The sequence below is a fragment of the Mytilus trossulus genome, chromosome 3 (assembly GCF_036588685.1).
Source record: "Mytilus trossulus isolate FHL-02 chromosome 3, PNRI_Mtr1.1.1.hap1, whole genome shotgun sequence".
Classification (NCBI taxonomy): Eukaryota; Metazoa; Mollusca; class Bivalvia; order Mytilida; family Mytilidae; genus Mytilus; species Mytilus trossulus.
Window position 1 is genome coordinate 41,527,079 of NC_086375.1, and position 12,786 is coordinate 41,539,864.

The window sequence follows — 12,786 nt, forward strand, 5'->3', positions numbered from 1 at the left end:
CAAACCTTTTCTTGATTTCTATCCAATTTTTGGAAATTTACCTGCCATCAAAAGGTTATTTGTGAAAATTTAGTAAGAGGTTTATCCAGCTAAAAAGCAGGTTTTATCCGTCATTTTCTACAAATGAAAATGACCGTACCAATCAGTAATATGACAGCTGTTATCATATGTGTATGAGCTTTTAATTTTGCTATTTGATTTGGACTTCATATTTATTTCATTTTATATATTGTATGTGTATCACGCTTTTAAGGTAGATTCATGATATACCGCCATCCGTCATTGTAAATCCCAGTACAAAATCGGTCTAGTTATTTGCCTAAGTCTGCAAATTTAGAGACAAATTTCAATTTATTGGTTAAACTGTTTATTTATATAACGAAAAGTTGGCGATTTATGGATGATCAAAATATTTTAAATAATATCAAATTGTATGTTTTTAGAATCAATTTGTTCATATAAGCCATTTACCGGGAGATAGTTCTTTTAGTAACAAATATATACTGGACTGATATATACATTTTTGGTTTTTGCTTGTAGCAAGAAAACTAGTTCGGCGACACAATTGTTTAATTTTTATTTTCTAAAATCATATCATTAAACCTATCTTCCCACAATTTATTTCAAAATTTTATCTCATAGATTTTTTTTATGCACACAAAAAACAATCATACCAAATTTAGACAATTTTCTTGGAAAATAGCACGGTGAGCCATTCGTTTTATTACTTTTTTGAAAAAAAAGCATAGAATGAAATTCAAAACAGTGTGGCTGTGGCCATTGATTGACACATTAAATGCATCCATTGCCTAGGACAATTTAGGTGAACGTTTGTATGTAACGACCACTGCTCACTATGCACTTTTAAAAGACTCTTAAACTATGGGGTCAACAAAGGTTCTCAACACCTAAATAAAGTAATTCAAAAAATTAATCAGAAATAACACGGTTTTGATTCAATTATATCAATCAAAACATAAAGATTATTCCTGATTAATTTTTCGAATTATTTTATAATTAAAGGCGTTTAGAAACCTTTGGTGACCCCACAGTTTAAATGTCTATCGTTGGTACGTCGTGAACAGTGGTCGTTACAGACAAACGTTCACATAAATTGTCCCAGTCAATGGATGAATTTAATCTGTCAATCAAAAGCCACAGCCACACTGTTTTGAATGTCATTCTAGTAAAATCTTCATATTGGCAAATTATGAGAAAACTCCATTTCAAGAAATTTATACCTATAAACTCTTAAGAAAGAAATGTCGCGTTGATCTGTTTTACAAATACGAAAAGCACATATTCGATATGCTTTCACACGTTAGACTTGCAAAAACATTCAACAGTAGAAAAATAAATAAACATTTTTGTATTAACAATAAATGCAATTTTTTTTTATTTGATAACAGATAACGACTCTGACTCTGACTCTGACTCTGATGATACTGTAGGATCTGTGTCCGTAATAAGTTATTTGGATTACTGCAACAGATACCATGGATTCAAAATTAGAAATAGTAGATTCTCATACGGTGGAAAAGGTGAGAAAATTCATTTGTATAGTTTGAATCAAAAACAAATTTGTCTGTCCCTTTGGTATCTTTCGTCCCTCTTTTAACATATGATAGGTTAGAGGATTAAGTAATCTAGTAATTGCACAGTTTAAATATTTTTATATATTTTGTAGCTTAATAAACATGTAAAAGGTTCTGCAATAGCGTTCGCCCCTACAAACTAGGAAGTACACCTAATTCAACATGGAAATCAATACCATTTTAGTAGATAACATGCATCGAAATAGTTGTTATGTTTCCTTTCATCTTGAATAATTATACCAGAAATAAAAACATTAAAATAAATGTTCTCGATATCTGCATTATTAAAGTATTAAAGTAATTGTTATATGTCTTTTTATCTTGGATTATCATACCATGCATACAAATATAAGCCTACATGTTGTCTATATATGCATTATTCACACTGTTGATAGTTATTAATAGAGTCATATAACATTTGTAGTATACAGACTGAAATGTAAGGCTCAAAGATTTTACAATTTATGGAGTAACTGCTGGAATAGTTATAAAAGCAGAAGTGTCTGTTTTAACCGATTCAGGAAGAGAAATCTATTTGTACTTTACACTAGAGGTAATCATTTTTTTCTTCATTTCAATTTACAATAATTGATTCTTTTAAGAAAGAGCTTTACAAATTTTGAATATATTTAGTTCGTTGACTAAAAAATAAACAAAAAGGTTCAAATAGTTTTAAAATCCTTTTTTTATTATTGTCACATAAATGAGAAGATATACAAATGCGTAAAATTAAATTAGTATGTATATCACACTTTACAAAAAAATAATATCGTGTTGATCAGATTTTTACATATGTGATATAAATACAATGAATTATATTTCATACGCTTGCACATGTAGGACAGACAAAGATTACATAAGTTAGTGAAAATCTATATAGAGAACGATTATTTATCACCAAGTTTCTCGCTGCGTAGAAGACCCATTGGTGGACTTCGGTTGTTGTCTGCTCTATGATCGGGTTGTTGTCTCTTTGACACATTCAGCATTTCCATTCTGAATTTTATTTTATAATTTGACAACAGGTTGGGACGCTGACTATTATGGTACAGGATCATCCGTTGTAAGCTATTTGGATTACTGCAACAAATTCCATGGATTCAAAATCAGAAACAGTAGATTCTCATACGTAGGAAAATGTAAGTAAATTGAAAAAAGATAATTATTGACAAGTATTCAATAATATCGTTATGATTAAAATAGAATTATCGTTCAAAAAGGGGGGCTACAAGAAACATTGTTCCTTCATTCGAATGTAGTTTGAACCCCCCTCCCCCCCAAAAAAAAATAAAAATAAAAAAAACAATTGATGCCACATTAATGGAAGACGTGGATTAATGAATGCACACTTTGTTACAATTGTTTTAATGGTTTTTGAAGCTAAATACGAAAGCTTCTTTTAGTAAACAAAGTAAAGTGATCGAAATATTGGGCAATATACATATTTTCATATGAATATTTTAGCTAAATGTAATTTCCACCAATACCGTTCACCTAACCAAACTAGGAAATAACCATAATGCATAATGTACAACCTGATTCAACTTGGAAATCAACACCATTTTAGTAGATATCATGCATAACAATAGTTTTGATGTGTTATTTCATCTTATCATTATACGAGACATACACACAAAAACCTACATGTTCTCAATATATACATTTTTCATACTGTTGAAAGTTATTAACAAAGTCATTAAATCATTATAGCATACAGACTGAAATGTAAAGCTCAAAAATTTTACAATTTATGGAGTAATTGCTGGAATAGATATCATAGCCAACGTATTTGTTTTGGGCGACTCAGGAAGATAAATCTATTTGGAGTTTACTCCGGAGGTAATCAAGTTTTTTATCTGTTTTATTTTAATTCATAGTTATTGAAATACTAAGGATTTTCCTATCCATAGCATAGATGTCCTAAGCCGTATTTGGCATAATTGTTTGGAATTTTTGGTCCAATATGTGTTTCAACTTTATATTTTTTGGTTTTCTAACTATGCTGATCTGCACGTCACTGATGTGCCATATGTAGACGAAACTATCAAATTATAAGCCTGGTACCCTATTATAAATATTGACCCTTTATAGAAAAAGCTATACATATTTAAATAATCTTCAATTGGTTCTCTTAATTAAGTTGAATGAAAGAGGGACGAAAGATACCAAAGGGACAGTCAAACTCGTATATCTAAAACAAACTGACAACGCCATGGCTAAAAATGAAAAAGACAAACAGAAAAACAATAGTACACATGACACAACATAGAAAACTAAAAAAAAAAAAACTCGAACCCCACCAAAAACCAGGGGTGATCTCAGGTGCTCCGGAAGGGTAAGCAGATCCTGCTCCACATCATTCTCAATCGGTCACAACGTTCAAAATTGAAATTTCCAAAAAAATCAAAGTTTTGTGAAATTCTTCAACTGAAAATTATACAGGCAAGTTATGAAAGACGTGAAACGGAACCACGTGTTATTTCTTATTATATCAGACATGATTAGGCGTATACTGTAATGACAAGTTGCATTTAGAGGTAAAAGCAATTTTTGATCAGATTAAATATTTGCTTCATCAAAAGAAAAAAAAAAAAAAGAGAAAAAAACCAAACCGATTAAATCGTTTTAAAATACTTTTTTTTATATTTTCAAACAAATGAGATGATATAAAAATACATTCCCAAAGTACCGAATTTAAGGTAAAGAGATGTCCTATTAACTTGACAAAACTGAGTAATATCAATGCAAAGCTTTATACTTCAGACGCACGCTCATGTACAACTATCAAAACTTCCGCTAACAGAAATTTGTACATATAAACATGATAAATAGAATTGAAATGTTTTATTAACAATTAAAAATGTAAACACTTATAATTTGATAACAGATTACGACTCTGATGAGGATACTGTAGGATCTGTGTCCGTAATTAGTTATTTGGATTACTGCGGAAAATACCATGGATTTAAAATCAGCAATAGTAGATTTTCATACGGAGGAAAAGGTGAGTAAATTGAAAAAAATAATAATGTCAAGTTACAAACAATATATTGATAATTCAATTCAATAATCGTTTAAGTGATATTGTTCTGCGCATTCGTATTTAGGTTGAAAACAAATAGAATAACATTTAAGCAACATTGGATTGAGTTGACAAATTAGAGTATCTCGACCCCTTACAATTGTTTAAATACATTTCTAAAGCTAAATATTATGTTTTTCAATAATGGTATCATAAAAAACAAAGCAAAAGTTATTATTAACACATTCAATTGTAATTCGCTTGTGAAAAAAATCAAAAACGTTCGAGAGAATATACTTTTTCAGAAAAACATTTGATGTTTTTTATCGTCGATCTGCGTACATAACATAAAAGCGTGATATAAGTTGTTTTCGGTGTATTCATTTATAAAACTTCTGATTTGTGTTATTTGACTCTATCTTGAAATATATTTGTAGCATACAGAGTGACATGTGGACTACAGAAATTTTATAACTACTGGGGTAACTGCTGGAATAGTTATAAAAGCAGAAGTGTCTGTTTTAGACGACTCAGAAATTACTATAAACTTTATCCCAGAGGTAATCGTTGATTAGATTCAATTGAAATCGCATTTGTTAGAACCTGCCGAGAAATTTATTAAAACATTACAAGGAACATATTTTGAACCAAACGAGAAATGTCTTTAGATTATAGCTACATCAATTTAAATATATCTTTTCGCAGGCATTTAAATAACATTGCGTTAAACGCTCTTGGCCACTCACAACATCTAAATCATAACAAAAAAAAAGCAAACACCAATTCTTTGAATAAGGAAACCGCAAAGAACAGCGGTGTGTTATGGAAGACCAAAGACTTAATGAAATTGGGAATGGATATGGGAATATTGTAAAAGAGACAACAATCCGGAGAAAGAACATATTACATATAATTTTTTATTCTATTTAATATAATGTGGCGGCAAATACAACAAAATTACGCAGTTAGATACAAAGAAAGGATACGAACAATTAATATAATGAATACTGACATTTAAGTATAATACAATGAGAACTATGATGTAGCAGCAAGAATATTAAAGTGTTATATCTGACATCAAATTATTATTTGAGACAATTCGTATGCTTAAACACCTTAATATCAATGAAAGCCTTTAGGATTTAATCGCTGCAGCTTATGGGAATGAAAACAATTATGGCAGTAGAACTCATCACTATCAAATATATATTTTGTTATTAACCAAAATGACTATGATAACACCTTTCTTTGATAAAAAAAGAATCGAGACGTACAAACAAGTGTGTTGTTTAAGAAGATAATACATTACAATATGTACAAACCAGTCTAAATCACAAGAATTATCTGAAACTTACACAGTAATGCTTGTTTTTTTTTTATTGACAACGTATCAGTAACGTTCAATAGCACACATGCAACCTTTGCCTTGGAACCAACTGTGCTCCTAGCTTTTCTGGCCTAAATAATATGTGTTATTCACATGAGGCAGGCTTTATCCCGGAGCTTCTTATTTCTAATATATTTTGTTTCAAACAGATTATAAATTAGTATAAATATGAATATGACTGTCTCACACACCAAACAAATTGTTGTATGTTTTAACAAATGGGCATTTGTAATGAATCATACAGTTTATTTAACAATTATCTGTAGACAAACATCTTAGTTATAACTGAATATCTTGATCATCATTCTCAAAAATCTCAAAATCATGACATTATTTGATACTTAATCCTTGTGCTGCATTTATTATAAATCGTTCAAAATATTAAGACCGAAAACACTAACGTTAGAAGAAATATCGTAACAGAAAAATGTAAGATACTTGCTAATAAATCATTTGATATCTCTTTAAAACAGTATACGGATGGTGAGAAGTAAAACTGTCTATAAAGATTACTAATAAGGTAGGTAATCAATGCATTTTATACTGTCAGCCTTTTAAGTTGGAATTGTAATTTTACTCAATATCTTTTCTCATTTTGTTTTATCTACTTAGACAGTAGGCTTTAGATACCAACGGAACTTTATAAATCCTAAGTTGTAAATAAACTGGACACATCTGGGGAATAAAAAGAAAAAAAAGAAACAAGACAAACGGTTTACAAGGCACAGCATGGGAAACTCTATCGGATTTATATCTAAAGCGAAATTAACATTAATCAAAATTCAATTGTTACTAAAAAAGAGATTCGTTCCAACATTTCGATTGCTTTTTATATTTGAAAAATTAGAATAACATTCTTTGGATTGAGTATTTGTCATTGCATACCAATGTTCGTGGATTAAAGGGCTATACGTTAGGCGTGAATCTAAATTCTAAACCTCAATCATCAATTAAAAGGAAAATTAAGGAAAAACTGGAAGAATCTCATGAACTCAAATGACGAAATACCGGGTGTGTCAACAGAACAAGGATCTCCTGCATCACCTGGCCGTCAGTCAAAATGTCAGATCAAATAATCACACTGATATCTAGAGATATAAGTGCACGAGTACATGTCACTAGATAGTTTAATAACCGACACATCGAATTTGTCAACCAATTCCTGATGGTGACTCTGAACACTAATGTGTTTGATCTTCTGTGTAAGGAGCACATATCTGTTATGAAGCCTGCATAGTATGCAAACTAACGAGGTAGACAATTTAACTAATATATTAGTAAAATTACGGTTAATGTAACTAGCATTTCACATCTTTTAAGGTATTTATTTAATTTAGTCTTCCAGCTGCATTGATTCGAGAGCCGACGATGAGTTTTTTTCTTAAGTCAAAAAGTCTGGCGACCTCAGTTAGAAATCTGTTTCTTTCATGAGAATTTTAATATAGTGCATTATCAGTATCAATAAATATATAAACTGGTGACATTGTAATGGATATTAGATTTTATAATCAACTTCCTCCAGCACCAATATTAAGGATATAAGCATACAAAGTTCAAGCAAACAAAAAAGGAGTTAACTAATAATGTTTATATTTTTTGTAGGGTCCAATGTACCAGAACCTTTGAATGACAATAAACATATTTAAATGTTCATCTGTATCTTGTAATTTTTCAACTGTCAACACATAGTTTTGTTATCTCAGCCGAATGTTTTGATTGGATTCAATTAAAGCTAAATAAATAGTGTGAAAACTGCACTTTCCGACAACTGGGATGAGTCTAGCTTTCCAATTGTGAACTTTCAAATTTTATTGGGTTATATGACACTACCTCCTATTAAAGGAGTATATAAATCACGTTGAATTACTTCTCGAGCTTTTGTTTCCTATCACAATTTCTCCGATAAAATGTTCTGGACGAAAATGAAAAAAGTAAAATCACAAAAATACTGAACTGCCTATTCAAAACGGAAAGCCCTAATCAAATTGCAAAATCAAAGAATAAATTACATCAAACGAATGGAGAACAGCTGTCATATAAAAGGATGGATGAATCATAACAAACACCAAAGATAAGGCAAACATACTCAACAAGCAATTTCAAAAAGCATTCACTACTAAATCATCTGCAAACCCGATAACAGTACAAAATGCACAAATGAATGAAATTAAAATATCACCAAAGGCCGTCAACATACTAATATATACATCAATCCAAATAAATGTAATAAACTATGTGGAAAGGTATTAAAGGAAATGAAAGATCGTCTTATTTATTGCATCATACTCATCTTCCAAAAGTCAATTAACACTTAAAAAATACCCACAGACTGGCAACATGCAAATGTCTGTCCTGCATTCAAATAGGGGACAAAACCAATGACATAAATTACAGGCCAATTTCACTTACATGTTTACTTTGAAAAATAATGGTTCATATCATAGCTAGTCAAATAATGAAACATCTCGAAACAAACAATATTCTATTTGATTTACAAAATGGTTTTTGATCAAACATGTGATACACTATTAGTATCTTTCATACAGGACCTTGCAAAAGAAAGCAATAACAATAACATAATGAATTCATAGAATACTCACCGCATAGCACATTAGGGTTATTTGCCGATGACTGCATCATCTATAGAAATATAAAAAACCCACAAATGATGCATCCACATAACAATAGGATTTAGATTCAGCGGCACAACGGGAATACCCGATGAACAGTTTAAATATTTGGGTCTCATTTTAAGAAAAGATGACAGAATTCTGCTAACGACAATTGTAATCAAAAATTTCAACGAAACGAAGAACAGTTTATAAAAAAACTTAAAATAATAAAAAACCGAGCACCATGGATCTGCACTAAACCTATGGGTTATATCAGATGTTCCAAACCGGTAAGCAGTTGCTGCTATACATATTGCACCTAATAGATTGTTTATGGTTGAAAGCAGCTACACACATGATCAATAGTTAAATTCTGTGTGTCAAATGTTAAGAAAAAAAGGACTTAATTCTGGTTACGAAAGTTGATAAAAACCCGTCCTCAGTTGTGAAACATATATTTAATGACACTCAATCAACTCTTGATTTTTTACGTAAAATTTTCGAAGGGATGATTTTTACTTCAAAACTGTGAAGTTTTCAAGCTTACTTGTAAGGAACATCACATTAATATGGAAACCGTAACAGGAAATACAAGCCCTGGATGTCTTATTAACACAGAGATGAATAACACATAGTAAGAAGCTGCCTACAAGTTTCTACATAAACAATGAAAAATGTCACTTATACCAAAGTAAAACAGCTTAAATGAATAAAATTGACACAAATGATTCTATAAAAAATGAATATTTTTTTAGGGTATATACAACTTGATGTTGGACTTTAAGTGTCTTTTGCTATTTATTGGTATGTGTGATGGGGCTTCATGGACGAAACACCCCCTTTTTATTTGATTGATTGATTTTGAAATAGAAAAGAAGTGTTTAGTTCTTTTGAACTATCAAAGATATGCAAGTATAAATGTATATTCACTGCGATTTATTTTCCCTTCAATAATCGATAACTGTTTATTTTCAATAACTAGCACTATTATTGTTTGTTATTGTCCGAGATTATAATTAGTTTATAAACTGTTACTTCGGAACTGAAATGAATTGTAACATACATTTCTTGTTATATAATTAACAATTTTAGATATTGATTCTGCAGAACTTTGATCGACACATCTTTATATTTAAGAAATAATTGATGCAAGCTATACTTTATTGTTGTTCTAACATGATTAGGCATTATTTTCGTGATTATATTTGCCCGAGCGATAATAAGGACTAAAAAAAACACTTATATAATGCCGACCCATACTAAAACTAAAATAAAGTATAGCTTGCATCAATAAATTCGATTCTGAATAGGACATTTAAGGTAATTCCGATGTCCAATGTGAATAAGTGTTCAGCGTTTTTGTAGGCTCTTCCATGAACCTCCTTTTTTTGTTTGTAAACAAGCAGACGACTAGAAATGTTATTTTTTTGGGGATGAATCTTAAACAGCCAACATAAACTGTTGTCGTATCTAGGTCAACTAAATCAATTTCGAATTGCAATGCATTACTGTCATAATTAATGAATTAGTTTTAATATGAGCAGCATTTAAGAGTTAGGACGTGTTTTCAATTAATATAATGCAATATATCAAATGCATGCCAATTGGATAAAATTCATTATTCTACAGTTGTCAATAAACGCATGTGCAAACAAATTTAATTGGATTTAGAGCACGGGTTTATTCACGAAGCGAAAGAAGCACGTCATCTTAGAATTTTGATTTATTATGGTCTTTTAACATCCGCGTGCAGTTCTATTTTATAACGCTTAATAATCAAGCAACAAAAAACGTTTCTATCAACGTTAGCAGTAACTCGATGCCATTGATTACATTAGCTTTTATGTCCAAATATCATAAAAAGATTGTAGATCTACAAGATATATTTCGTTCTTATGTTGTCCTGTTACACCACTGTCCCATGTATGGCGGGATGGGATCCCGATAACATGTTTAACGCCCTCGCATTCTATGTGTATGTGCCTGACCCACACCAGGAGCCTGTTATTCTGTTTTTAACGTTTGTTGCTGTATAGCATATTTGTTTTTGTTTAATTTTGGTACATTTATTAGGCTGCCAGTTTTTACCAGCATCATGTGATCAATATTTTGTAATATAATTACAATAAAATACTTATAGTATGTACACGGAGTCTTCCGAATAAGATTGTTAGCTATCGGAATTCGGATTGATGTTGGAATACGTGGATGTTAGGTGTCACTTTTATTCAAAGTTCATAAAAAAAAATATATGTTTAAAGTCTAGATAAATTGATTACAATATAATTACATTGTAAAGCAATTTATAATTTCATTTGTGAAATTTATTTATCTGTGTATCGATTTAGCCACACTCATACATATTTGTATGTTATATGTGCTCTTTCTGGGGGTTTTCTCATCGATTTTGCCATCGGATTGAGGACTTTCCTTTTTGAATTTTTCTTTGAGTTCATTAATTTTGTCTTTTTACTTTTTTATATTTACTTATATATGTCTGTAAATGTATATGTGTGATTGTATTTTACCAAAACATTTAAAATATAGTAATAAAACAAAATTGAATTAGTTGGAAAGACCTAAATGTCTTATTCCATGATTTAGTTTTATCATCAACCTTGTACTTTTTTTGAAAAATTGCCAGACACTAGTCTATTGAACCAGATCAAAACCCCCGGAAAACGTAAAAAGATTGATTCTTATTGGGATAGACGACTTTTCTGTGTAGTTTGTTCCAAAAACTAAAATAACATTAAAATAAATTTATCTGTATTGAATAAAAATGACAAAGTTGCGGTTTAAGAGTACATCAATTTTATCTTGGGTAGCTTTGCTCGACTTAAAAAAGTTCTCTACTAGAAAAAAGTGAATCGATTTAATCGAACAACAAGAATGTGTCCTAAGTACACGGATGCCCCACTCGCACTATCATTTTCCATGTTCAATGGACCGTGAAATTTAGTAGAAAATCTAATTTGGCATTAAAATTAAAAAGATCATACCATAAGCAACAAGTGTACTAAGTTTCAAGTTGATTGGACTTCAGCTTCATCAAAAACTACTCTGACCAAAAGCTTTAACCTGAAACTCGCACTTCCATTTTCTATGTTCAGTGGACCGTGAAATTGGGGTCAAATGTCTAATTTGGCTTTAAAATAAGAAAGATCATATCATAAGCAACAAGTGTACTAAGTTTCAAATTGATTGGACTTCAGCTTCATCAAAAACTACCTCGACCAAAAACTTTAACCTGGAGCGGGACGAACGAACGGACGAACGAACGGAGGCACAGACCAGAAAACATAATGCCCCTCTACTATCGTAGGTGGGTCATAAAAATAAAAAAAATAAACTTTTCCGACCATTTATATAACTTCATTTACCTGAGTGTTACCAAATGAAGTGATAACTCGAAGAGAAATAACAACATGAATAAGATCATTTGGCTAATAGATGATTTAAGGTGTAACACCACTAATTCGGGCCCGGCCAGAAAACATATACCAGAAAGTAGTACATATCCAACACAAAATAGTCCCTACGCATTAGTGTATCTTTCAAAATATGTAAAATATTTAAGTATTGTTGGCATCAAATGAAAGCTGAAGGACTGGTGATCATTGTAGAACACATTTGGACTTATAATTTTAAATATTAAAAAAAATGCTCCAAATTGTAAAAAGAGGGTACATTTTCTCTGTTTGTCAAATTTGAAGTACCTGTTTTGGTACATCGGAAATTCCGGCAACCAGTTCTTATATGCCATTGAGGTATGTTGATTTTTTCAGTACAAGACACCATAAAGTGTATGCTTTGATATGCAATGATTGCCACTTCATTTGAACTGAAAATGAAAGAGGTGTGCCTGCTTGAAATGGAGGAATTTAACATAGAAGGCAATGGGATCATGAATTAGGGTTGTACATCCTTAATCACATTGGATATCAATAAGATGATGATCTCATCGAACAGCGGTACACTACTGTTGTCTCTATTCATCAATTTGCGTTGCGTTACTAATGTATGATGTCTCATTGGACATCGAGTAAAAATATAAAATATTTTACTATATATTGATTACCTTAAATTTTGACGTAGATTAGAGAAAGTGACGTCGATTAAACTAAACTACATATGTATCCTTACAACCAACTGTATATTGCTAGGTCG

At 30.8% G+C, this 12,786-nt stretch overlaps 1 protein-coding gene across 2 annotated transcripts in view; it reads left to right on the forward strand.

Annotated features, from left to right (window-relative positions):
- LOC134711496 (uncharacterized) overlaps window positions 1-12,786 on the forward strand; it is a 49,344-nt gene that overhangs the window by 1,621 nt on the left and 34,937 nt on the right. The window contains exons 4-10 of one of the 2 annotated variants that reach the window (XM_063572123.1): window positions 1,410-1,541; window positions 2,020-2,148; window positions 2,621-2,734; window positions 3,306-3,434; window positions 4,483-4,599; window positions 5,055-5,177; window positions 6,478-6,532. In XM_063572123.1, coding sequence (XP_063428193.1) covers window positions 1,410-1,541; window positions 2,020-2,148; window positions 2,621-2,734; window positions 3,306-3,434; window positions 4,483-4,599; window positions 5,055-5,177; window positions 6,478-6,491 — 758 coding nt within the window. In that variant the 3' untranslated portion in view covers window positions 6,492-6,532. Of the gene's footprint in view, window positions 1-1,409; window positions 1,542-2,019; window positions 2,149-2,620; window positions 2,735-3,305; window positions 3,435-4,482; window positions 4,600-5,054; window positions 5,178-6,477; window positions 6,533-12,786 lie in introns of those variants that run through there. The other variant, XM_063572124.1, reaches the window with a different exon arrangement.